Genomic DNA, 27,973 nt, shown 5'->3' with positions numbered 1-27,973 from the left:
AGCTTCTTTATGAAAACTAAAAACCTGACAGGACATCTCGGTCTCCATAGGGTGGCAGTAGCGGAGTAGCAGTAGCAGCGGAGGTACCAATCAGCCTGCCTGGTGACTGAGGAAGAAGAGCGGAGCACACAATGCACTGCACGGTTGACAAGGGTTGTGTCTCCCTGGTTTTCGCGATAAATCTCCAGTTCAGTACAAACTCTCGAAGAGGCAGCAGTGGAACCGACCTGTTTCTTTCTTTATAACTTACACACTGGATTTAGCGAGGGAAAAAAAGAATTCGGTGACCGGAAACGACGGCGATTGGTCAAGCTTCTCCTAAACATTGGATTACAGAGGCTGCATGAAGGAGCTGCCCAGCCCAACGGGGCTCGGCCGACACCCTCGTTTATGGAAATCGACCCCGAGGCTTTGATGCTTGGGCCTCGGTTTTTTTCCTTTATGATGGAGGTGGAACGACTCAACAGTTTTATGTGAAGGAGAGGGATATTATTTCGTGGATAATTCGTAGAATAAAAACCCGCTTCCGTATTCTTCCTGCTTCCTCTTAAAAAATTAGAGATAGTTGGTTGTTGCTAACAGCTGGATTGGCTAACGCTGACTAGCATCCATGCTAATGTTACGTCTTTCTTTTGATGCGACTCAGCTACCACTATCGGCCATCAACAACCCGACAGGAGAAGATTTTGCCCTCTTGGCTGCTGATTATTAGTTATATTCACACTCCACAGCCCGGCTTATCAGTGTTTACAGAAACGTTTTAAGAATAAAGTTGTATTCTTAGTTTGTCGGGCTTATATTATTATAAATTGAATTAGCCGCGTATAGGCTAACTGACGTTCGCTAACAGCAGCCATTTACTATTTAAAGTAAAGCAGACAGCTCTTTTTATTCCTCGTAAGGCGTAAATTAGAGTAACTGTCAGTATTAAACGTTCAGTTTCACAGTAATATGCAACGTCTCGTAATAGTCGTTATCAGGCCTGGCTAACTAGCTAATCAATTTGCTACTAATTTTGTCAGCGTGTGCAGAAATTAAGGAAATCACAAATAGTTTGTTGATTTAATCTGTGCCGAAAACAGCATTATTTTCAATCTGTTACTCCTGCGGAGGCAATCTCGCCCTGCTTTGGGTGTAACACAGCCAGACTTGTGTTTTATTGTTTACATGTTTACAACTTGTGTGGTTATCGCTTGGATTTCCTGCTAGCTAGCACGCTAGCTAACGTTAGCCGTCAACGACACACAATCAGCGATGTCCTGACATTCGCGTTAATGTCGCCGATGTTTTGAATTCCCATGTGGATGTAAGTTTGTTTTCAGATTTCAGAAATGACACTAACATTTCGCCGAGAGAACGGCACTGATGCCAGCAGCATACTGCTGTCAGAGGACGGTAAATAATAGCCACTGGTTTCCATTAACGCCATTTTAACAGAGGTTCTCGGAGAGGGCCTGTGTGGTGGTGTTTTTATTCGCGGTTCGGTACCTTCAACCGGGCCGGGACTTGCGTAAAAAAGTGCCTTTGGGAATCTCACCTAAGTTGCGAAAAGGAGGTGGCATTTGAACATGGAGGGCCCGAGCCGAAACACCGGATTCAGGCAGAGCCGGCGATCCCGTTCCCAGCGCGACAGGGAGCGGCGGAGGAGGCGAGTGGATCTGGCCGAGGAGCGGGCCACATCCCTGTCCTCGGGCTCCGATCGGGAGGCATGTGGGACCAACAGCGTGCTGGGTCCCGGTGGGAGAGAGTGCCGACCAGGGTTTGGCAGACACAGGCCTCCACGCCGGAGGAAGAGGGAGTCTGTGTCCTGCGAGGAAGAAATCATTGATGGCTTCGCTATTGCGAGCTTCATCAGCTTGGAGGCTCTGGAGGTGATTGTCATAATTTGGTGTTTTTTACACCCCACTAATCAGCTGTTATTCATGTGTACTTTCAGCGTTAGTGTTCGGTGGGGATTTGGCACCCTCCTTTCCTCTAATTTATTAAATAATCACCATCCTCGTAGGTGGTTGCTTTAATTCTAATCTTTGTAAATTAAATCATCCAAGGGTGTGAAGGGATGCAGATTGAGCCCCTAAAGCGTGACAACAATCCACTCCCCAATCCTCTGATGGCTCCTGGAGAGGCCTCAATTATTCATGATCTAATTTTTAGAGGTGTTGATGAGCTGTGAAGTGGCCTTTGTAGATAAAGCAAGAACAAGAAATACATTAAGAAAAGATCGTTTAACTATTTTCTGAGTTTGCGCTGTCACAAAGCTTTTCTTCAGACTCTCAAGATTTAAAGTCAGGACGCATATTGATGTCAGTACCTCATATTGAATCCAGTTTTGATTCTAAAGGTGTTAAATAAACCAGTAAATTCAGATAATACTGACTCTACGCCCCCAAGTCACCCCAAAATGCCCATTTGGAGAAGAACAGTCCCTGATATGTATTTGATGGGTTTTCTGGCTCAAAATTAGGCCTTTGATGGGTGACTACACGCATAAGCATGACTGATTCCCATATTGTCATAAAAAGTGTATGTGTTTCCTGATTTTTCCCTATGTGATAAAAAGCATGTGCCAAAGGTAGATCAAGTTAAACCCAACTTCAAAATAAACTGTACTGCTTTGGCCCTTTGGTGGAAGACCAATTTTTTGTATGTACGTAGCAAAAAAAGTACATTTTACGTTTAATTATTTACAAGATGTTGGCATGTGGTAATTTGTGGATAATCTTTGATAGTAGTTTAATCTGCCTTTGTGCTGATGTCATTTGCGTGCGTCTTACATCTGCATCAGTTTGAGGAAGCAAATTATTTGCCAATAGGTCCCACAGTAAAACTGCCCATTCACACACATACAGCTGCGCTGTTCTTCTAGGTAACTTCATTTTACAGTCAAATGGACCCATGAAGTATTAGAAACTGCTAACAGAGAAAAAGGAAAGAGACCTGCCAAAAAATTTACTGCTCTATACCAATGAAACGTCGTAAGTCCCTTTTGTTTAAAAAACCCCCAAAACAAAACCATATCCTGTCTGTAGTTTTTCTGTAAAACATTTTTAAAAAGGGACTTTTCCAAATTAGACAAACAGACTGTGTTAGTTTGCATGAATTTACCTGCAATTCATGCTGAGTTTATTTGCCTTTTTAAGTGTAATCTAAGTAGTTTTGCTCAAAATGACCCCATGGAAGTGACTAATAACGATTGGTCTGTAGTTAAGGCACACAGTTTGTGTAACTTTACTAATCAACTAACTAATATGTTAGTTTTCTTTTTAATTTTGGCCATTGAAAACACAAATATATTTAAACTTGAATAAAAGTTGGGCCTAATATAAAATAAAACTCGTTAATGTTTTAAATGTGGGACATACAGTGCTGTATGCCAGTCAAATGTTTAAAAAAAACCAACAAAAAACTAGCAATTTTTAGATCTCAGGTATAAGGAAATGTATATTTAATGTGGCTCTTTTTGGTGAAGGAAAATCAGCATAAACTAAACTTTTATAAGTGGGTTCAATTTACTCCAGTTTAAAATGCATTTTTATTTTTCAAATAGCTGAAAATCACATACTGCATAGCTTTTGCGGTAAGCGTAGGTGAACCAGTCATGCTTATTTTTTTTTGCAGTCACTCCTGAAAGACGAGAAATATCCTGCATATGCGTGTCATATCAGAGTTGTGCCGTCTGAAAAACGTGCCTTTGGTGGTGACTAACAGTGATCAGTCCGGATGTAGTTAAGGCAAAGAGTCTGTGGGACCATACTTAACAGAAGTCTGCAGATTTTCCTGTATTTTAGGACTCACTGTAAATGGTTATTTCTGTCAAATAAGATTAAAAAAAATTGTCAACTTAAAGCAAAATCAACATCAACTTTCAATGTAATTTGATTGATTTGCTCCATTGAACCTTTTCACCATTACTCTCTTTGACCTTTATATTGTTTGTGACATTCCAGCAACTGGTTAAATTTATCAGCAGTTTTCTGAAAGAGTGATTTTTTTTCCCCCCCCTGTTTAAATAATTTTGTTGTTGTAATTTGTCGTTGCCTTGAGGGCTGATACTTTCCAGCAGTTCGTCAAAGAAAGGCGACAAGGCTGAATAATGATTGTTTGTAGCGGAGATGCGTTACTCGTCTCACCGCTCCGCTGATTTTTCTTCTCACTGCTGGGGGTATATAAGTAGGGAAGATAAATGGCCAGAAAAATGAGAAACCATGTACACTCCTTACTGTAGATTTTTCTCAGAAAGGTATTGATTAAACTCTTGAGTAATTGTTTAGACTGTAAGTTGTTATATCAATTTTATTTATCCTCTATAGAGAAATTTTGGTTGCTCTTAAAGACACGTTAAGTTCTTTTAACCAGTTTAACAATCAGTTTCTTTTTCTCAAGCAATTTGGACATTTTTCTTCATTAAATGGTCCAAATATTTCAGTCAAATAAGGTTGTTACCTGTAGTTATTCCTCAAAGACTTATTGTGAGCCAAGAAAAATCTCATACATATTTATTTATTGCATATCAAAGTTTTTATTTGCTTAAAATGTGCTGTTGGGGGGTGACTGCATACCTAAATATGATTGGATCGCATGTAATAAAGAGGGAAAAAGTATTACCTTATATTCTTTGGTAAAAACTCTGTATGAGTGAACTGGACACCACAGGTAAAAGACGCCCTTTGAAAGGGAGGTCATGTACAATGCTTCAGTTAAATATATTGTCAAAACAAGCAATATAATTGAGTCCACACACAAACAGCTCCAGTAATATCCTCATGCTGGCTCATCTTTTTTTTTTTCTTCTATTTTTATGAACAGCAAAAATTAGGACTAATAAGCCTGTAGCTTGCCTTTGGGTCTTTGGCCTCAGGCTTACACATTAATGCTTATTTATCCACATTTAAATCCACATATTTTTTCTCCTCCTTATCAGATGGACTGTTCTTTGAAGCCCAGTCAGCGAACTGATATGCTGGGAAGGAGGAACAAGGGGAAGAGAGGGCCGGAGGAGAACGGCGGAGGACCGCTGTCAGAGCCGGAGGAAGGAGCCCCGCCCAGCAGCTATTGGAATAATAGTAGAAATAAGAGAAGAAAGATAGAGGTGAAACTGACTTTACTACCATGTTAGATGTCACTGAGATAATTCCTAATCAAACACACAATGTTTATACTTCTGTAGCGGTAATCACCTGTATATCCTGCTATTGAGAAAATGACCTTGTAAAACAGGTTCACATTCACGCTCTTGCACGAATTTTGACAACACCCATCGTCCAGGCAGTCCAGAGTGATTAATCACATCCATGAAAGGTTTAGAGCTAACTGAAACTCACTGAAGCTTATTTTATTCCTTTTTTCCCCCCTTAGGGGCAACCTCTGGAGACTGGCTATATTGTAAGTTTCTTTTCTGCTAATGTCCAGTGTTTCCCACACAGACTTTATTTGGGCATGCCTCATTTACTAGACATGAAGCTCTACACAGTATAGCCTGCCATTACTTAAATTGCACACTTTTATTTCTTAGCGTATTAACAGTGTCATAATTATAACATTTGTTTAACTAATCCGACATAACAATCTTTCTCTACTCTGTCCATGAGTGCACTGCTGTAAAGGAAAAGGCTGTGCTTTGTTTAGAACACAGAACATATTAAATGTTATGAAAATATCCATTTTATCATTCGTGACAAACATTATCTGTATGTCATAGACTTAAAAATCATGTGGTCCACATGGTAACAAGGAGACAAAATAATTTAAAATTTCTGAAACTATTACAATAATACTTGATGGAACAAATAGTGAAGTAAAAAATATAAATGGAAAAAGCAAAGAAAAGTTGGAATCCATGTATTTCTGCTTGCATGCACACAGGCATACGTGGATGTGCAGACTGTGTCCGCTGATGTGTTGCAAAGCATGCCCAGCAGGTTTTAGTTTCCATTAGATTGATCTAATCTCTTCCTGTTAAGATCAGTCTAAATAGTTGAGCTTGTCTCAAACTTGAGATATAACTGGAGGCATTTCCCCTGGAAAAAAAAGGGTTTAGATTTATTGATCTACTAAAGTAGATATAAATCCCTTCTGGGTTGCATTGGGAAGGCCACAGTGTTAAAAACATGCAGAGCTACCTGCTCAGGGGGGGGGGTCCCTTGTGAATAGGGGAGCAGCCAAAAATAGACTTGCTTTGAGAGAATGGGATGATTGATTTACATGAGGACAATCCTGCTTGCTCTCATTTTAATCCCTCTGATGTCTAAATCATCATCTGTGACAGCCCCAACTCTAGCTCCTGTCCCTGTATTACAAGAAAGGCAGAAAGGACTTTAAATGTTTGTTTTCTTTGGACACCTGTTATGATGTGACACTATAACAGAAATACAACAGGCAGAGCTGAAGATGCTAAGAGCGACCAGGATGGACAGGATTAGAAACGAGTATTTCCGAGGGACAGCTCAGGTTGAGCAGTTTGGAAACCAAAGTTAGAGAGGTGAAGCTGAGGTGGTTTGGACATGTGCAGAGGAGGGATAGTGGATATACTAGGCAGGAGGAAAAGAGGAAGAGCTCAGAGGAAGTTCATGTAAAGGAGGGGACACACACACACACACACACACACACAGGGTTGGTGTGACAGGAGGATTCAAGGGGTGGATGGAGGCAGATAATCTGCTGTGGCAATCCTTAAAAGCAGCAGCCAAAATAAGAAGAATTGTCATTTAGAATGATTAATGTCTTTATCCTGAGATAACAAGACTTTGGAGTTTGGCTTGAAAGTGAAGCTGGGACGAGAGGCAGTTTATTATCACTCTGCTATTTATTATCATAACGTGTACATAATCTAATTTATTTAAGAAAATGTGTGCCCCACAGATAGTTTACTTTGCGAGTCATGTCACTGTGATTTAAAAAGTTAATCTGAAAACATGGTAAATGAATTGGAAAATGTAAAACCGGGAACATGGTGGGAAATAAAACAAATGAATCTAAAATATGAGGAATCAAGGCAAAATATTAATAAGCAAAAGAATAGAATAAACCCCACTAGGTTAATATTTTAAAATATAATTCTGTGGGGAAACACTGTTGTGATGAAGTTGGTTTACATTCGTTGGCTGACATATTCTAATAAACATAAATGTTTTCTTCTGCCTTATTTTCCTCTTTCAGTGTGACACAGAGAGTGACACAGGAGACAAGGTGTGTGTTGTTTACCAATATTCTTATCAAGAGTTTCCATGTTTGGTTATGTTTGTGTAGATAAAATTATTATTATTAGAGGGATCCTACCACAGTCATGTTCTCTTCAGTTGTAATCTTAAAAAATGTGTTGATTAAAATGGAGACTCGTTCTAATAAAATCCTCCTCTTGTTTTCCCGTGTAGGCCTCCGACAATGACATGGATCCAGTGTTCACAGTCAGCACTAGGAAAGGTTTGAGAAATTTACTATTGGCATTTCTTTCCTGCTGCTTTACATTCAGGAAACGCTGAACTGATGTGTCAGTCAGTGGGCTCCCACAGGGCTAAACTTAGATCTTAACAGAAAACGAGTTAAACAGGCTCAATTGTTTTCGTTCTTTTAGTTATTACACAAAGTGGAGCTGATTAAAATCTGCAGATAATGAAATGAGAGAATACAGACATGTGCTGCATACGGAAACATGAGGTGGAAGGAAACGTTAGAAAAATATTTTGGAGACCTGGAGAGGGTACAGAAGATGGTATCGTCACTGTCTGAGACTTCTTTTAATCTCCAGCAAAAGTATTGTTAGATTTAAAATAGAACCCACTTGCTTTTTGTTTAATTTACCTCAGTTTATTATATTAAGATAAGAAAATACCATCTTAAATACAAACTAAAGAAGACAAAGAGCCACTGCCACTCTGCATTAAAAGGAGCTGCTTAAGGTGGTTTGGGTATCTGACTCAGACAACACCTCCTAAATGAGGCGTTTTACGCATGCCTGCTGTGGAGGAGACCCAGAAAACGCCCTCTTATCCCCCACCAGAAGAAGTGGGGGAGCTGGCTGGGTGAGGAGGTCTGGGCCTGTCTTAGACTGTTAGACTGAGACTCTAATCCGGACCTGGAAAAGTGATATAAAATGGATGGATGGATGGATGGATAAACCCATCAGTGGTTATTCAGTTTTGTTGGATGTATTCATCAAAGGAACAATTATGAAAACAATTATAAACATAAATGTGTATGCTTTGTAAACCTTTCAGAAGCTTAGTGGTCCAGATCAGACTCCTCCACTCCCAGTATCACAGTCACAGGTAGAAAGGGGTGCATCCAAAGTCCTTCTAGAAACAAGTTCAGCCACCCTGACAGCCCTTCTGTACATTTATTTAGATGCCTTATTTAAATTAACTTTAATTTAAATGGTCATTCGGATATAATAAACTGCATTTCTGCAACCACTAGTAAAATATGATTTTAAAAAATCATTTTGTCATAACTTATACTTGGTGTTTAGTTTCATGACATGACTTATTTCGGCAGAGACACCATGCTAATTCTTGTTCTGGACAGGAATTAAAGAAAAGCCAAGAAAACGGTTATGTTTTTAACCAGTTTTGTTAAATTAACTTGACTAAACATGGACATAACAGCAAGCAGGACAAATGCCATCTCCTAAAGATGTTCCCATAAATGGCACTGAAATGTTGTTAGAGACGCAGCAAAGATTTTTAATATATGACTGTTTAGTTTCAAACATTTACCTGCCTGTGGCAGACGGCTGATCATCTTTTTTTCTGCTGCATACTCAGATCCAGGTCCATGTTTTTATGGTTAATTGATTAGGTTATTAAAAACTGTGTACCACTCTGTCTTTGACTTCTAAGGAACATGAGTCTAAAACACTGAGATGGCAGTTAGTTTGCAGGAATTCATGCTGACAGTGGAGGTGGGGGCAAAAAAGTATTTAATCAGGTTGGAACATCGGATTGTTGCGTCCAAATTTTTTAACTTTGGGTTTAATCACACTCAAGTGGTCAAGCCAGTTTTGGCTGTTCTGAGGGTGTTTTGCTTTGGAAGACCTTTGTCCTTCCTGCAGGAGTTGAGAAATTGCTGACTGGTTTTCTCTTCTCTCAGTTGTCGATCCCGCCCCTTCAAACATGGGCTCATCTGTGGGCAAAAGCTGCCCGTCTCTGCTGGTGCGCTTTGGTGGCGTCTCACGGTTAATGGTGACTCCACGGGTGTCTGGGCTGGAGCGAAGTCAGGAGAAAAACCTGGAGCCACACTTCCCTGAGCCGGTTTCTTCTTCTACCTCTTCCCCCTTCTTCCCTGGCCTGCCTTCCCACTCCCCGGTCACGGTGCCCCGGTCCAGCCCAGTCAACGGCGGCAGCCGCCACAACAGCAGCCCCCCGCTCTCCAAACCCAAGCCCTCTTTGCCCCCTCGAACTCAATCCATCTACAACAGGTATGAAACATACTGAAAACTGAAGGTCAATTTCTTCTTTCATCCCTCTGATGTCATCTTCTACATCTCTTTGGCTCAACTGTTGTGTTTTGTGTTTGTTTTCTCGGCGGCAGCAGCACCCCAGTCAAGCCTCAACCGTCTGCTTCATCTGTCGGGACGTCCTCATCTTCCATTCTTCCCCCACCTCCTTCCGCCAGTGTTTCTCTGCCCTTCTCAAGGGGCTCAGGATCCTCAGGGCCTCTCCGACCCCCATCCCGAACCAGCTCTGGAGCATTGTTCACATCCTCACCTGGCCTTCCTCCGCCTCCACCTCTGCTGCAAGGTACAGCTCACCCGACAGAAGCGGGTACAGCAAAACAGAAATGCTTCATTTCACCGTTTCAGTTGTTTATGGGAATGTGATGACTAATGTGTTGCAAAAATAAACCAAACCCAGACTTCCCCAGGCGGTTGTCTGGGTTTGTCTGGGGTGTTGAGGAAGTTGTGTATTGATGAACTGAGATCGGGTCTCATAAGCACAGCATGTGTTGCATAAAGTAGAAGTTGCATGTAAGTATCACTTCAGTAGTTGTAACTCTTTTGTTCATGTATCTGTGAGATTAACTTTAGTTTGTGTTTCCCACACACATACCTGGTTTATTAACCTTTATGAGTATTTGGCAACAATTTTAGGATTTGTTTTTCTTTTCATCTGGCAAAAGGAAATCATGAGCAACCAGCTCTTATTTTGAAAGTTGAGCCATCCTTTGGTTCTCATGTTTTCAGCTTTGTTTATGGCCACTGTGTTGGTTGTGGTGCACACCAATTATCATTGTTCTCACAGATCTGTAACCATTTATACAGACCTGGCAGTCTTTTCCTAAACGATGGGTGTCACAACTCAGAGAAAACCTCAACTTCAGTACTGACACAGGAATAGAAGAAGTCAAAACAGGAAGCAGAATGATTAGAGGGTTTTTTTTTTGTTTTGTTTTCTTTTTCCCAAAGCTGTTGTTTCAGTATCTGCCCCTCTTATAATCTCTCCGAACTCCTGCCTTGATATAGAATTCAAATGACAGTAAAGACTGACCCACTTGCACACTTGTCTCAGCCTGGTAAAAATTAGCAGTAATATAACACCAAAGCCTGGTGCACGCCTGCATATTTAAAAAAATTTTTGTCACTCTTTGTGTGCTCGACCATTCGTAAGGGCAACTGCTGTTGCAGCTTTCATCAATATCTATTAGCTGCTTCCACAAAGAGGATCTTGTCCACTCTGTGATATAAGTGCAAACCCTTGAGAAAACCTTGGCTGTAACAAGTGTTTATTTCCACCTATAGTTTTTATCAACAACCTTTTTTTTCCTGACATCAACAAGACAAATATCTAAATAAAAACTGAGGCAGGAGAACAAAAACTATGATGGCACGAAAACACGAAATGCAACACGAAATGTGGCAGAGAGATGAGATCCAATCAGAAGTAATCTGCTTGTGTGCTAAGGTTAGACGTGTACATTTGAGCTGCCCTCAGGAAATCTTTTCAACTAGCGCCCATGCTCCCTGTTTCTCACGAAAATGCAACAAAATGACACTTGGACACATTTTGTATTTGATGCTGAGGAAAATAAGACTTTAGAAACTCTATGGAGGAATTCTCACTGTTAAAAACACAGCAAACTTTTACACTTTATGTTAACTGGATAAACTTTATATTTAGTCTACTATAAGCTTATGACCTTTAGTCCACTGAAACTGAAGAAATTTAGTGTCTTAAATTCTGATTAATTTATATCTTGATGCACAAGCTCACGCAAAAGACCCTTAAGAGTCAGCTACGTCGTAGGCTCCGCATAGATTCAAGGCAGAAGTCTAAATAAGCTTGATTAGAGCTTGAACTTGTGGATGACTGGTTGGTGTGCGTCTATGCTGAACTTGCAAGCAGCTACAGAGCAGAATAAGGGCTACCTGTGCCAGATGCAGTTGTGGTGGTGTAGTTAGAGTTCTTCTGCTAGATAAGACTCCCTGAAGAAGCGGGTAATGAATAATTTGGTGCTTGATAAACAAAATATTCACAGATCAGAAGATTTACCTCCACACATCCCTTTTAAGCATTGTTTGAATTTCTGAACTTGACCGCCAGTGTAAACAGAATTTTATGTTCTTTAATTTATTTTCCCGTTGCCTTCCACTAATTACTGCCTCGTTATTCCAGCAGAGCGTGAGGGCAGACGCAGCGTCCCCGGGGCTGAAAATAACCCGGCGGGCCGCTCCACTCCAGGAGGCCCAGCAGCGCCGAGCTCCACGCAGGGCTCATCGAGCCGGACGTCTCAGAACCAGACGAGCATCCCGGCGATGGCGTTCCAGTTCCATCAGCACAACCACCAGCACCAACACACGCACACGCATCAACACTTCACGCCCTTCCTGACCCCCGCTACGGCGTCTCCGATGGTGAGAGAGACTCTGCTGTTTTACTCCTGTTTTAAACTCCACTGCAGCTGGAATGTGTTGACCCATCTCAACTGTTTTTGTCTTTTTAGTTCGATAAGTACCCAGGCAAAATGGACGGGCTGTACCGACACACTGTGAGTATCTGAGAATAGCTGTCAGGGCATGGAAACGGGAACTAAAACTGTAGCCGTATTTTGAAAGTTGTGTACCGGCCACTAAGGTGTGTTTGTGTTTGTGCCAGATCTACCCAACGTACACGCCGCCCTCAGTGCAGGGTATTCAGATTCCCCCTCCTCCCCCTCCTCCTCCTGGGCATTTCAGCTCATTGCAAGGGGCATTTCAGCCAAAGGTGAGGAAAACTCTCCTTGTGTCTGTGTGTTAGCATGATGTTGTTGTTTTTTTTCAGGCGATAACTTCCACGTCACGGTTTATTTGAGCTCCCTGCGATGACAATGTCACAGTGTCACAAGCACTAGAGGCAAATTTGCCAACAATCCAGTTTTTCGCAGGTTTAAACGAGGAAGCTTATATTTTAAGCTTCCTCGTTTTGTTGTTTCTCCCAGAAACTCCAGTAATTTCGACCAGTAACCTATCACACTCAAGTTGGAATAACTATAATAAATGCATCCGTTTGCCTTAGGGCTCAGTCACACCGGTTCTAGAGGTCTTTGTGAGTGATCCCCTACTGTTTGGAGAGTTGCTTGAAAGCAAGTGCAAATAATTTGGCGTCAGCTGTACAATTTACAGGTGCCAGGTTTTTGGTGATTCGCCCTCTCCAGCAACCACTGGCCAGATGCACATTTTTGCAGCCAGAGCGTCACAGATAGGTCCCTAGTGTGTGACTTGAGTCCTTAAGTGTTTTATTTGACAGAATTTGTTTGATAGAATTCAACACTTTCAGTGCAACCTGGGAACCCATAACCTGATTATGGAAAATGGCACGTGTGCAGCTAACCTCTGCGCAGGCAGAAGAGTTAGATGCTGAATAAACTAGTTCACTGTTGACCCATATGTGCGATGTGTTTGATGTGTGCCACGTCCCAGCAGGGAAACGGCAACTTCATCTCCCTATTTGAAGCTGGTGGTGGTACAACCGCTAAAATGAATTGCAAAAGGATGTTTTGTCATAGCGTAGAGGTGCAGGCAGATGATTTCCTGTAAAGCAAGAAATGTCAAATTTTTGTTATGAAGTAATTAAATTTAAGTGCCTTTGTTTTTAATAATGTTGATTGACATTTTGCTAATTTAATCAGGAATGCCTGAAGCCTGTTTTCTGGTCATTTTCTTCTGTTTACATGTAAATTATGTGTATTTGTTGCCTGTTGAGCTTAACGGGCTTTTTGCAACCATTGCCAAATGTTGATCGGGTACTTGACAAATCTAAATCTTCCTTTTATGAGAAGGAAACAACTTGAACTTAATTTGAACCTTACCAAGGACGTCCAGGTGGTGTTAATGAAGTAAATCCAGTGCACTGTGAATTTGTGTCTCAGCCACTCAAACAATTTTGGTTTTGAACTATATTTCAAATAAAACTAGATGTAGAAAAAAAAATAACATTTGCAGCCAATTTTTCTACCAAATTAAGCAGCTGAAAAGGCAGACCAGACCAGAGTGCAAAAATATTTCTTTAAAGTGGCACGTTCCTATTCTGCATCAGTGCGTTTTTATCTGTCACATCAAATCCTGGATTTTCAAATCTAAATGTTGACAGGTATGACTAGAGGCTAGTCGAATGAGCGGCACTCATCTAACAGCATGGGTGCTTTAGTTAACTGTGACTTCCTAAGGCTCTTGCAGTGTCTCTTGGGTTTGACCTGGCTGCATTAGTTAGAGTAAAAATACATTAATGTTAGCGCTAAGAGAGCAAAGAATAACGCCAGGTGTAGGCTGTGGCTCATGTGTTTGTGCTGTGTCAGTGATAGCCTCTTTGTCCCTCAGGGAACGGGTCCTGATATACAACGATTTGGGGTTGTGCCTTCCCACCTGCAGCCCAAAGACCCCAGGGTAAGGACACTGCGCTTTACTCTCGCGATGGCAAATTTGCAGTATAGGCTAGGATGTGCTGCAGCACAGTCACTACAGCAGAAACTACTCCTGAGAAAGAGCAAGACGTGCAGATTAAAAGTGGTTTTACACTTCTCTTCTCTTGTAGCTTACTGAACACTTTGGGACATCAACATTGAAAATCACAAATGTAAGCAGAAACAGATGTTTTTGAATCCCTCTGCTCCTTTCAGTTCTTTAGTCTGCATCACTGTCTCACAACTTCACGCACTCTTTGCACTAATCTCACTTGTAATCTTGACTACTACTGGTCTATTTTCTGCTCTTGCACACTCGGTTAGATTTTTCAGACCTAGAAATTATGCTATGATGTATGCGGTTATTCTTTTCACCGCCTTTCCTTTTTTAAAAATGTATATATAACCAAACTTGAGCCGGGCCCCAGATTTTAACTTTTTCTCCTGCTGCAAAACCTCAAGCTTGTATGGAGGTTAGAAAAGATATTCTTGAACTGCAGGATCTGCCTCTGTGTACAAAGGCTTTAAAGTTGTAGATTCAAGATTTGTAGAATTACAGTGTCTTTTTTGTGCTGCGCAGAAACCAGGAAAATGGTGTGCTATGCATGTTCAGGTGGCCTACATGATCCACAACCATCAGAGAAAAGTAAAGGTGAGTGTCTCTTACTGACATCATGTGGGGAGAGATTTAATTGCCACTATGCAAAGATGACAGTATGAGGTTTAACTCTTCTGCCCTTCATTCAGCTCATGCAGGCTGATCCTCACAAACTGGACTTCCGCAGTGACCCGCTGGCCCGTTTTTCTGGAGCCGGTGGACTGGGCCCAATGCCCTTACCTCCTGCTCATGACCTGACCAGACCTCCCAGTCTGTTCTCAGCTGCAGGTGCATGCCTTTTTAATGTTTCGGTGTCCCAGCTGGTAAAATGTAATTTATTTATTTATGTCTGTGCACAGATTGTTGCTGTAAATAATGTGCAACAAGACAAACAGGATTCAGGCTGTCAGTGTCTTTAAAATCATAATTCTTTGTGGATTTAATGGTTAACAAGTACAAATCTGTGCTTTAGACTAGCGTGTGAACATTGCATTTACAAATCCAGGCTTCTTCAGTATCCTCACAACTGAATTTCTCGTATTCTGCCAAGAAATTTAAAACTACATAAACAAAAAGTATAAATCCCAGCCGTCACATCCCTAAGTAAATACTGCTAATACTACAACTTGTTTGCTATTGCAGCTGTATTGGTGTTTAATGGATTTGAAGCTAGTCAACAAAGTATGTGCAACATCTGCAAGTACTGCTCTAGAATTGCACAAGATGGCAAAAAACACAAACAGCGGTGATAAGTCCAAGACAACGAACACTGGAGAGGAATAAAACAAATCAAGAAAAACCCCTCAAAAGATTTAAAAGTGAAAACAACAATCAAAGCTTGGTGCATTTAATTATTTAAAATGAATAAAGAAAAATTTACTAGTTTTCCTAGATAATATCAATATTATATTCCTTATTGATAATACAATTATATTAAAAGTATACCATACAAAATGTTAAATGAATTACGTCACTGTTTGCAACCAGAGCAGCAACCAAAAGTTGTTTTTTTTTAAAATTCAGTTTGAGATGAGTTTCCTCATTTCAGTTTAGTTTTTATTATTATTTTTAAGGTTTTGTTTTTTGTAGTTGCGTTATTAGTAGTTGTTGCTTTAAATGTTATAACTGGGACCAAAAGAGTGAGCTTTAGGCTGATGGTGGTGATTCTGTGGTCAGTTTAAGAATACTTTTTCGAACTTATCAGCGAATCAGGGCCAAAGATGTGATCGGTTTCTTCTGATGTCTCTGATCACTCTTGGACTTTGTGTCCTTCTGTAGCTTTGCTGTTTGGTGTGTGAGTAGCATGTTGAGCTTGATTTGAATATTCTTGACATATTTTTTTGTTTTGTTTTATTATCTCTTTCCCTCAGGTCCAGTCAATCCACCCTCGGCTCCTTTCATCTCTCCATCAGCGCCACACTCCTCTTTTCTCGCACCAACTCCACACTTGGGTAAAATCAGTTCAAACTTGAAAGATTTTTATTTTTAACTCATGACAGTAACGTTTTTTATAAATGTTTGGTTGATGAAACCAGGATTTTAGCTTGTTGTAAAACTGTTTTTAATGGTTGTGTTTTAGATCTGTATGGCCGATCGCCGTCCTTCACCCCGCTGGGAGCTCTGGGTTCTGGTGCCTTTGGAGGACTTGGGAGTCCAACACTGGGTCAGTTTCTCAGCATCTCTACGCCTGATGTGCAAAGCTTAAAGGATCAGTTCAGAGTCTTTCAAATCTACCTGAATGTAGCCCTCACATGTCACACGGATGTTGAAAGAGTTTCTGCGGGCTTCTTAGTTCTTACTTCCAAATCAAAATTAAAGGTGTAAAAGTGCCTCTGCTCGACAGTTTGGGTCAGTCCCGATAAAACTGAACCACAGCTCGGTGTCCTTGTAGTGTGGGGAAAGTGTTTTTTGGATGGTTCACGCTTGGTCTAACAACATTACAACAACAGTTAACATTTTCTCACGGGCCAATAGAAGCCTTGCCATTGTCTATGAGGGAAAACGGTCCTTTCAGGTCATGTTACAGATCGTATTGAATAAAAAAGGAAGTCTATCCAGTCAGATCAACCTTAGAACCCCAACTAGACCAAAGGAGCGTTTATTTATAATTCTCTTAGCAAACTAAAACCCCCGAACACAAAGCTCATCGCACACCGCTTTGTAGCTTGGCTACTAGCAGACATTTTAGTCTCTAACTACATAGGTAACCTGGAATGTATTCACCACCCCTCACGTCAATCAGGAATATTCTTCACTCCTAGTCATTGTCCCGTTAGTCACTCACCTCAAAGTTGATCGTTGGGACCTGCCCTCCTCCCGTCACTAGTAATAGTTTTGCTGGATTTCTTTGACCTCTCGTGGCTTACTGTTGACACCACTTGAACCTTTATAATATTGACATATACAGCTGGGCTCAACCTCACTAATGGTGGTGTTGGTTTAACCGATGCTCAGTAATGGTCTAAAACCTAATAAACAAAAACACTAACTCGATGAGCGTTGGTGTTGCTTTTCTTGGATTCCTTTGACAACATGTTGGCCTCTTAAATAAGTTCTTGAGCTAAACTGTTCTGAGCTGCGTTTGGGTCACCGTAATCGTTCCATTTCACCACACAGGCCAGTAGGTGATCTTTTCCTAAAAGTTCAAAATCCACAGTTTCTGCAAACATCGAACAACACTTCAGCAGTCAGATGAATATAATGAATTGGATGTCTTCTCCCTGGCTGTTGTACAACAGGTACTGTGTGCTGATAACCTGATGAAATTATCAGGAAGTATCTCAGCTCTGTGCCTCGACAGGGAAATGCTGCTTGGGGAAGCATGTGGAGGGGAAACTGCCAAATATCTGTTTGGCTATCTCAAACTACTGAAGATAAACTTGGAAATTCATGTGGATTTTGCCCCCTCGTGTTTTAGTGTAGTCTCACATTTAATGGCTCATGTAGACAGGTGGGATAATTATAGTTAGCAGCAATTCAGCATATGTGTGACATGTGTGTTAAAACAGGTATTTAAATATCCAAACTGATCCTTTAAGTCCTGCTTCAGTGCGTGAGCTTTCTTAATGGTGTGTGGAGTGTTTCCACCTGGGTGACTGAGTTTTTGGAGTCTGTGATGATTTAATTTAATTGCCAAAGAAACATCTTAATTGTTTAGTTTAAGGACAGACCAAACTAGTCTTCACTCATGTAGTGCAGCGAGGGGCTGTCACGATACTTGATGTCAGCTAGAGGTAAAGTTACAGGATCGAGGAGTCTGGAGGTCTCCCATTGAAGGATGTGAAGCACTATAGGACAATTGTAGTTTAAAAAAAAAGTCAAATCATTGCAATTCTATCAGTCACACTGATCTGTAATGTTGCTTAGAGCCTTTCAGGCTGAAAACTGGCCTGATGAGGGACGACTGTAAATGAAAGCACGACTGGCCTGAATGCTGTTAATGCTGTTAGGTCTAAGTTTTTATTCTAACCTTGTGCTGTCAGAATTTGGGGGAAAAAATTCTACTGAAATTCTAACAAGCTAATAGCACAAAATGGCTTAAATAAGGATTAAAATTATATAAAGATCAATAAAATGGAATACAATAAAACACCTGTAGTATATATTATGGTAATAATAAACAAATCTGGAATCAAAATAAATACAATGAAGTAAAACAAGCACAGATTTAAACAAAAATATGAACTAATATTATTGTATAAAATAAGATATTAAAATTACTTTTACTTTAAAGAACTGAGTGTTTTTTTTAACCTTACTTACCAGATGTCTCTGTATTTCCTTATTTCTGACTGTTTAATAAACAAATGTATTTTATTCTGATATAAGTGAAACTCCAATTAAAAACAAAAAACCTTTTTTTTTTCTTTTTTTTCTTTTTTTTTTTCTTTTTTTTATCCCAACAAATTCAACTTAATTATACTGGATTTTATTTCCTGTATGTGTGTATATTTAAAAAACAAAAAAAAACAAAAAACTGAGAACTACCCAAGATGCTTGGCATCTTTCCTCTGAGGAAAATAACCAGAAGTATTATTTATTTATACTTTTTTTTTTTTTGGTGTAATGGGCTTTAATTTGCTCAAGCATAAATACTTTTGGTCTATCAAAAATCTAAAAATATCAGGTTAATGCCCAGACAACTTAACAAAGACCTCTTTGCTTTAACTACATGTGGCACGGTCGTGGTTGCTTGGTATGTGTGGCCAGTTTTAATTCAATTCAGTTTTATTTAATACAGTGCCAAATCACAACACCAGTCGCCTCAAGGCGCTTTATATTGTAAAGTAGAGCCTACAATAACTGACAGTAGATCAGCTGTGCAGTGTTGACACTTCAGTCACATTTTGAGTTTTGATTTTGAAATGTGACGTTATCGTGCCACCCCTTACTGCAACACGTAAGATTAAATTAATCTTTAAATTGTAAAAACATCTTTCTGGGTGTGTTGGGGCATTTACTGTGCTAGTGAGACGACGATGATGATGATGATGATGATGAAGAAAGGAGGAGGAGATAGTTTTGACTTGTTGATTTGCACGACTGCTGGTTCACTCTGATTGGGAGCTTCTCTTATGTCATAATTGTGTTTTCATGCATATAAGCTTGCGTTTTCTAACCTGAGGTGGCCTCCCCTGCCTAAAGTTTTACTGATTGATTTGATCTGCAGCTGCTACTTCTTTTAGATTTACATTTAACAGTCTTATCTGCTCCTGTGGTGTGGGTGTTGGGCTAGCCGTTAGCTTCAGTAAAAACAGAAACTGAGGAGGTGGCTGATAAACATTCAGCATAGTCTGACACACTCATAAGAGAGATTTATGATGGTACCTGGTTACCTTCCCTGAAGCCAGTCGGTATAATTTGGGGAACTGAGCTCCTGTAACCCAGCCTCTCATTACTACTGTCTGTCTGTACAGCTTTGAGTGTTGACCAGGTTTGAATTTTTAACACTCAAAGGTCACAGTTTGGTATTTAACTTAAATTTAGGCTCATTATTTGTGCAAAATGTAAAGATTGTTAGTATACCCGAGGGGTTGTAAAGTCAGATAAATTAAGGTAAACTTTGAAGAAAGATCCATTTAGAAATGCCCTAAATTAAGTTGACTATAGCTTCAGAGATGCACAAACGTTTTTCAGCATCTGTTTTTGATTCAACTTTATTGTAAGCGTCCAAACAGACTGTAGAGAGACGCACGGTGACTGACTGACTGACTCAACCCATATATTGTGTGGATTTGGCTGCATCAAGGCCAAATAATATTACTGAACACTCTCATATCTATTAGATATTACCACATCTATTATTGAAGCTGTAGAAAATGTAAAAGGAAAAACAAGCTTGCTGAGACTAGGCATAAGACTAAGCTTTACATGTGCTACAGCTGAGTCACTGCTGACTTCTGGCTTCATACAAGGTTGGAGAGGGAAAGTTCACACAACTTCCTCTAGTTTATATTTTTCCTGTCCTGCTTGGCCAAAGTGTACCGTCACGGTCCAGAGGAGGTGCAGGAGCCTTGTTCCCTCTCAGACAATGTGAATTAAAGTAATTAAAAAATATATTTCTGGACATTTTATCCAATGAAACAAAACCTACCCTGGCTTTAAGTAAGAATTTAACTGAAAATCCATCTTATCAGCTTTAGATACCAGACTATTTGGATATTATTTGGTTGGTTTAGAGATTACATCCCCAGCCCTATGTTTTTACTTTCATTACTGGTACAGGTTTTGGGATGTTAGCCAAAAGTTTAGAGTTTAAACCCTGAGCCGTCCTTTTGCTTGTGAGTAGGGTAAACTAGTCTTCGAGCTCGGGCCGAGGTGTTTGTCATCATGCTTTTCTCCCCTCTTAATGCTTTTCTTTCCTGTCTCATAGCACAGCTACAGCTCAGCAGTCACTGTCACAGAGACATGCTGTGCTGGGCTTTGTCACTGATATACAAGTAAAAGGTTGGATGCATTAATTTGAGTAACGAGAAAGTCAAGTCCACCATGAACGTATGGATTTCTGTCCAATTGGAAAACAATCAGGGTTTGTTGGGAGGTTGTCCCATTGTTTAGTTGTGTTTGATCAACTAGACAAAGCTGGGCGAGTTAATAAAAGTACCCAGTACTAAACTATATCAATTAAAGGGTTACAAGAGGTTTGATTGTTTAGCAAGGGTCAATTTCTTTTGAAGATTTCCTTTGTATGTGCTGCAGAAGAGGGTGTTGAAGGAAGTTAAGCGTTAAATAACTGGACTTGTTACTGAGAGGTGTTTTTACTGCTTTCAGTTTGAACTGCTACTTTCTAAAATAATATTAGATGCTAACAATAATACTTGGTGTAAAGCATGTGTTTTTACAACCAGTAGATTATCAAATATTTAATGTGAAAGTCAAAGGTGAAGATTTGCCTGTAGTGTTTTCTAACATAAAAAAAAATGTGTTTCATTTGCAGCCGGCTCCGTCTTTGGTCCTAAAGACTCACCAGCCAGTGTAGTCGGGGGCTTGTCTACCCCAAACCATCATGATCCGTGGAACCGTCTCCATGGTGGCCCGCCTGGATTCTCCGCCGGACCCAGCTGGGCTAAAGGAGCAGATAGGAGGGACGAGAGGGAACGAGTGAAGGAAGGCGAGAGAAGAGACATCCCTCACATCAAGGATGAAAAGGACAGGTATGAAATTAAACTGGTTTTAAGTCAGTGTAGGTTCTAAGTCATCCAGGTCATGGGAATCTTAACTGCTTGAGTTAAGGCAGCTGGACTTTGAACTACCAGCCATCTACAAGTCTTGAGATCTATTCTTACATCATTTACTTGATGGCAAGGTTGGCTCGTCGAATTCATGAAACTAAAAGTTCATTTGTCTTTATCTTAAGCCTTTAAGGCTAATTTATAAATAAAACAATACATTTTTTCTGTATTGTGTGGCATTATTTAGTGTTAATCTCGTCTCTGCAAATAGAATGCAAAAGTAATCACTCTGGGCCAGACTAAAAGCATTTTATTCCACAGTGAAGCATTACAAAGATAGGACAGCTGCTGGGCTTAACTGTGTTACCCCTGTTGGGTATAGTAGTCTGTAGGTAATGCCTTTGATGGTAAGGAGGCTGTAAGACTTGCAGTAAGATGCCTCAGGGGGATCAATGCAGTGCAAGTACAAAAAGTTATGTCCCCTTCGTTTTCAAAGCTATCCACTGGGCACGATTGGATGGTGGGTCATATGTTGGACTTCCCTGTTCCATGGTGTCCTGCTTGTTTTGCTTGGCTTTCACTCACAAACCCAAACACATGCCTATGACATGAGATACAAATGCACAATTAAGTCTTTGACGATGGCTGAAAGATTCATTCAGTCGTTTTATTTTACATGCATGAATACAGTCATGTTGGAAACCCACAAATATTCGCCTCTAACAACCAACCAAACAAGAAACAGTACAGCCGATACCTTGAGTCAAGTTACAGTTGCATATATTGACTTACCAGGAGATCCACAGAGGTTTAATACATTTCAATGCTGCCTTTATTTAAACTACTTATTAAAAAAAAAAATCTGTATGCTTGACCGTGAGTTGTTACAGACCAGCCAGCAGCAGGCAGAGAAGGGAACAGAGAGGAAAAACTTTTGAGTGTGTGAATTTACTAAATTAATGAACACGTTTGAGCTTGCATTAAAACCACAGACAGACAGCTGTTTATTCTAACAGTGGTGAACACAGCGCCCTTTAACAGCTGAGGTTGTGGGAAGGGAGTCTCTCTTATTGTGTTAGACAAGTTATTTACCTCGAGAAAAGTGTAAACCGTTACCAGCAGGTGCAGGGGAGGGAAATAATTATAGATCACCTGCTGAATTTGTAAGTTTGCTCACTCATAAAGAAATAAGCAGCTTCTAATTTTTATGGTCGTTTCATTTTAGCGGAGAGAGACAGAAACTTGACCAAAACTCCAGAAAAAACACTACATAAAAATTACAAATTGACTTGCATGTCATTGAGTGAAAAAAGTATTTGATCTCCAACTACCCAAGCAGAATACTGGCTCACATAGATTGTAATCCCAGTCAATCAATTACAGATACTCCTGCCCTCATCTTGTTATGTATAAAGCACACGTGTCCACACGTTGATTTTCTTCCATTACGCTATTTTGGTGAGAAAATAGTGCTGTCAAGAGATGTCAGGGAAAGCTTGTAGTCCTGCAAGAAGCTTGGTGGGAAGGTGGGAACTGTTGGTGCGATTATTCAGAAATGGCAGAAACATAAAATACGTTTGCAGCCCAAAACTGCACGGGAGGAGCTTGTTAATGATCTGAAAGCAGTTGGGACCAGTTAGCAAGAACACCATTGGTAACACACTACACCATGACCCAAAAAGCACCATCCCCACAGTTGAGCACGGAGGTGGAAACATTATGCTTTGGGGCTGTTTTTTGTGCTAAGGGTATTCGACGATTTCACCTCACTTAGTGGCCAATGATTGGACCCATGTACTGTAAATTCTTGGACGAGAACCTCCTTCCCTCAGCTAGAAGACTGAAAATGGGTTTTCCAGAATGACAATGGCCCAAAACGTACCACCAAGGCAGCCAAAGAAGAAGCACATTAAGGTCATGGAGTGGCCTAGCCAGTCTCCAGACCTCAGTCTTATAGAAAACCTGTGGAGGGAGTAGAAGCTTCAGGCAGCAGCCAAGACACCTATTGGATTCAGTTTCTGTAAAGAGCAGTGGTCCAGAATTCCTCTTGAGATGTGTGCAGACCTGGTGACAAACTACAAGAAACACCACTGTGCTTGTCAACAAGGGTTTCTTCACCAAGTACTAAGTCATATTTTGCTTGAGGATTAAATACTTATTAAACAATCTATACTTTTTGTTGAATGCGTATTTTCTGGACTTTTTTTCCAATCTTGTGTCTCCCTCCACTAGAATAAAAGAATCTAAATATTAGAGACAGTTCATTTCTTTTAAAGTGAGCAAACTTGCTGCAGTGTAACCTTCACAGAACTGGAAACTGAATTAAATTGTAATCTATGTGGAAAACTGGTGTGGCAGGTATTAAGCTCTACTGCTTCAGGCCTCCAGTTTTAATATTAAAAATACAAATATCAGGAGCTTGAATGTTGTTTAAATATCTTCCAGCTGCTTAAAAATCTAGCATCCCCTGAACTTTGTATGCTTTTTGTTTTGCAGAGACATGCTGTACGGCCCACCTGTGAGGATATCTCCAGTCGGTCCTTCCTATAAGCCCCGCAGCAGCACCCCAGTCTCACACATCAATGGCCACAGCAGCACCCTGGGGGGGACCATTGGACCTATTGAGGACCTGACACGCAGCTTAAACAGAGACAGAGACCGCGATAGAGACAGAGATGTGGAGAAGAGGCCAGTGCTGTCTACGTCTTCAAGGGGGCCTCCTCTTGGATCTTCTTCTTTAGTAGCAGACAGGGACAGGCCGCGGTCTTCCTCATCTTCTGTGCTCACTCCTCCCCCACCTTCTAACCGCTCAGCCCAATCTCCCTTGGACCTGTACCCCCGCTCAGTGGCTTCCACACCGCACAACTCCCACAACGAGTCCTCGCACTCCCAAAGAGACGGTAGCCTTCCCTCTTCCTCCACTGCTTCCTCTTCTGTTTCTTCATTGTCTCAGACCAAGAAGCCTGATCGGACCTCGACGCCCCAGTCCAAACCTTCCATGCAAATTCAAGTGAAACAGGAGCGGAAGGAGGAGCCGGAGCACATCCCCATCTCCCACCATTCCCTAGCACCCAGCCACAGCTTTGACCGCCCCAACAGCCATCCTCACCACCCCAGTTCTGGCACCCCTTCTTCTTCCTCTTTATCTCTGACTCCTACTCCAGGTGTCCCTCTCCCACCACCTACTCCAAACCCACCTTCGCACCAGCAGATGTCCCTGCTGGAACGCACAAGAACCATTGAAGCATATCTGGGGGGCGCAGTGGGTCCTGGAGGGTTGGTAGTCGGTCCTGGTGGTGAACGTTTTCCCCACGGTCCACCTCAAGGACCATCACAGGGCGTACATAGCTTCCCTTGGGACCCGTGGAGGGAGCAGCAACATCAGCATCGTAGGGAGGCTTTAGCATTTCGGTCAGACCATCACCTAGCCCTGCGACCTGAACATCACCTGGCTCAGCTGTTCCGGCATCAGCGCCTTATTGAGGCAGAAAGGGCCGCTGTAGCCGCAGCAGTGGTGCCCCACCCACAGCCTTCTACCTCTAATGCCTCCTCCTCTGCTGTTCGCCCCGACTTCAGCCTCATGGCGCATCCCTTTGATCGCCATCCTCAGCTCGGACCCCCAGGAGGTGGGCTGATGGATGAGGAGCAGCGGATCCAGATCTTTAGGGAAGACTATCGTAATTTAATGCACCTGCACCTCCCTCCTGGCTCTCACCTGTCCAGCCCCTCTCACGCTGCTACTGCCCCTCACCTGGATCAGCTTCACCCTCTCGCCCACTCTCTCCCTCCGGGAGCTTCTGGTGCTCACCAGCACCACCCAGGCTTCTACTCCCGCCTCACCCCACTCATCCCACCCCACATGGCCAACGGTATCCTGGCAAAGACCACGGCGGGCTTGGTGGGACCTCTTCAGGTGGGGGCGCCGCCTCCGCTCATTCCGTCCGTCACCAATCGGTCGGCCACACCCCCCCGCAGCTCTAGACTCGCAGGTCCAGGTGAGCTGGCACTGTACAGCGCCCACAAAGACGCAGAATCCAGATAGTACAGGGACAACACTGGAGGAGATTAAGGGAAATGTCAGGATCACTGTGCTGCTCTCAACCTGCCCCTTTTCCTCTTGCAGACTACTAAACCCCGACCTTCCAATTACACAACCAAACCACCCCCGCACCCCTCCAAACAATGTTTAAAAAAAAAACGAAAAAGGAAGGAGGTGATGGTGGGAAGGGGAAAAAGCAAGGCATGGAATAAGCCCAATGGTTCTATCAGTGCAATTTAAAGGTACATGGTTTCTGTGCATCCTTGGTGTATTTTTATTTTATACTGAAAGTTTTCAGAAGAGGCAGAGGACAGCTTTTTCATTTGTCAGGTGAATTATTTTCCATACTTTTTTTTTTTTTTTTAAGCAAGCCTTTTCCACGTGGATTTGGAAACGACTTCCAGAGGGGATAAATGCCCAGGGGTTTGTTTGTCCACGGCTTGGTTAATTTATGGGATACTTCAAAGCCCTCCGCTACATGTATCAACCCTGCTTTTAGGTGTTGTGGGTGAGGGTTTATTTTGGAAATACAGTGGTAAAGTGGTCCTCTCTTCTGTTTTTGTTGGTGTGTCACTGCGCAAAGACAGATTACCGATGAGACCATTTCACGAAGATCATTCAGCATCGTACCTCAGTTTCCTGCTTTACCCCCCAAAATCCAACTTCAGACCCTTCAGCTTCAATTTTGACATTGTTTTGAAAAAACTTTTTTGTTTTTCTTTGTTGGTTTTCAAAGGATGAATGGCGAAATGAACTGTGCTACACTGTGAACACAGTGTCTTTAGAGCTTCCTGTAAGTGTTTCCCAGTCTCCTCTTGAATATACGAGCAGGACCAGATTATAGTAGTCTAGAGAAATTGCCTTTGTAATTATTATTCTTAACATTAATTATCTTCTATAATAATAAATATATTCACTGTTATGTTATTTGTCATTGTTTTGGGTATCAACCAGTACTCTGTCCCCGGGTAGTAATGTTTCAAATCATCCAGAAAGGCCTGCTTCACAGAAAACTCTTCAGTGCTTGTGAACATTAAAGCCGCATCCATCGCAACCTCTGGCCTCTTCAAGGATCTCATCTGTGACTATAATGCTAAGAGAGAGAGAGGTTTGCCTGTGTGTCTCACTGGTTGTGTGTGTTATATCCATTTGGGAGTATGGGAGCCTTGTACATTGAACTGTCGAGTTGTTTCTTCAACAAAAGTAAGTTATATACACGGATAAGTGGGACGTGTGCTGAAGAACTGAAAAGGAAAAAAAAACATATAAGGACTGTCAAAAGACAACTAGCAGTGGGTATCCTGAGAGGGAAAAGACTGGGTCGATTATTTTAATATGACCGTTTTATACCTTTCGAACCCCTCCCCTAGAGACCACAAAGAATAATTATTAAATGAATTGTTGTTTACACTGTTGTGTGCGTCTTTTGTCCTGAATCTTTAAATACACCTGCTCTACACTTCGTTAGGTAGGAACCACCTCGCCCCCTTTTACCTTCAGAACTGCTTCTTTGTGGCAGAGGTTAATCAAGATAGCTATCCCCCTCACCATTACACCCCCACCAGCAGGTGAACAGCGAGACAGCATGGCTCCGTGCTTTTGTTTGTATGCCAAATTCTGATCCTACCATCTGAATGTTGCAGCAGGAGTTGAGATATTTTTCTGTTGTCCGATTTTGGTGAGCCTAAATGTACTGTAACCTGTTTCCTGTTGATGTTACCGTTGCCTTTCTATCAGTTTGAAGCAGTCTGCCGTCAATAAGGCATTTTGACCCAGAGAACTGCTGCTCAGCTCTTTATGGTTTACAGTGAATGGTCTAAAGGGATGGTTGTGTGGGGGAAAACTTCAAGGAGATCACCGGTTTCTGAAATGCTCAGACCAGTCCATCATCACAGTCAAATAATCCTTCATTCTGATGGTTGGTTTGAACTTCAGCAGGCTGTCTCCACAATATCTACATGCCCAAATGCATCGAGCTGCTGCCATGTGATTGCTTGATTAGATATTTGCATTATCGAGCAGTTGGGACAGGTGTATGTAACAAAAAAAAGAAAAAAATAGCCAGTGATTGTTATTTAAAAGGATACAGGCTACATACTTTTTTCAATAGGAAAATATAATTAGTGACTTACAGTAATCACATTTAAAATATGACTATATAAAAAAATAACCACTGTTCATCTTTATATACTTTTTGTCAAAACCACAGGGAGCCACTGGAGATGGTCCAGGTTCACACCCCCCGAACTAAACAATTCATTATTAATGGAGCAATCGTGGAAACAATCAGCATATTATCTTAATCTCTCTGAACCTCAGTTGGAGTGGCGAGCATGGACATATGTGCAAAAACGTTTAGTCCTGAATCCCTTGAGCTATGAATTTAAAGGCCCAGAAATGAAGTCATGGAGGAAAATTAAGAATTTCAGACAGAGGACAGATTTGTTTATTTTCACTACTTAAAAGTGTAGCTGAACCTTAGGAAAAAATTAAATTAAAAGAGGTTTTGATATTTATAATCAAAACAGGCTCTTTTTAATTTAGGTTATTTGCAGAAACACTGGTACCCATCAGTGACCAGTGTAGCATTACAGTATATACTTCAAATCAGGCTTAATAGACTTTTTTTTTCTCCTTTGCTTCACAATTCTGTTGTACATTTGCAATGATAGTTTTTTGTATTTTTGTTCTATAATTTTACATATGTAACAAAAAATATAGTGTTATTGTAATTAAAATGCAAATAGTCATAAATGCTCCTCTGTGAAACACGTGGATGTAACAATAGTATTTATT

General features: G+C 41.2%; 1 protein-coding gene across 1 annotated transcript; it reads left to right on the top strand.

Annotated features, from left to right (window-relative positions):
- The first annotated feature begins 65 nt into the window (after positions 1-65).
- Positions 66-26,585, top strand: fbrs (fibrosin). The gene is made up of 18 exons (XM_005725778.2): positions 66-1,871; positions 4,922-5,089; positions 5,356-5,382; positions 7,156-7,185; positions 7,371-7,419; positions 9,085-9,412; positions 9,526-9,734; positions 11,607-11,845; positions 11,935-11,979; positions 12,087-12,194; positions 13,787-13,852; positions 14,001-14,042; positions 14,450-14,521; positions 14,617-14,755; positions 15,838-15,918; positions 16,047-16,130; positions 20,904-21,120; positions 23,635-26,585. The coding sequence occupies exons 1-18, from the start codon at positions 1,569-1,571 to the stop codon at positions 25,178-25,180; spliced, it is 3,753 nt and encodes a 1,250-aa protein (XP_005725835.1). The 5' UTR covers positions 66-1,568; the 3' UTR covers positions 25,181-26,585.
- The last annotated feature ends 1,388 nt before the right edge of the window (positions 26,586-27,973 follow it).

This window comes from Pundamilia nyererei, unplaced genomic scaffold, assembly GCF_000239375.1.
Source record: "Pundamilia nyererei isolate P.nyererei 1_Seehausen unplaced genomic scaffold, PunNye1.0 scaffold00017, whole genome shotgun sequence".
Taxonomy (NCBI): Eukaryota; Metazoa; Chordata; class Actinopteri; order Cichliformes; family Cichlidae; genus Pundamilia; species Pundamilia nyererei.
Note: the sequence above shows the minus strand (reverse complement) of the source record. Positions and strands in the feature narration are given on the sequence as shown.

Coding starts and splice junctions, on each gene's coding strand:
- fbrs (XM_005725778.2), top strand. CDS start 1,569: ATGGAGGGCCCGAGCCGAAACACCGGATTCAGGCAGAGCCGGCGATCC. Junction 9,735..11,606: donor GCCTCCACCTCTGCTGCAAG/GTACAGCTCACC, acceptor TCGTTATTCCAG/CAGAGCGTGAGGGCAGACGC. Junction 14,043..14,449: donor CAACATTGAAAATCACAAAT/GTAAGCAGAAAC, acceptor TGTGCTGCGCAG/AAACCAGGAAAATGGTGTGC.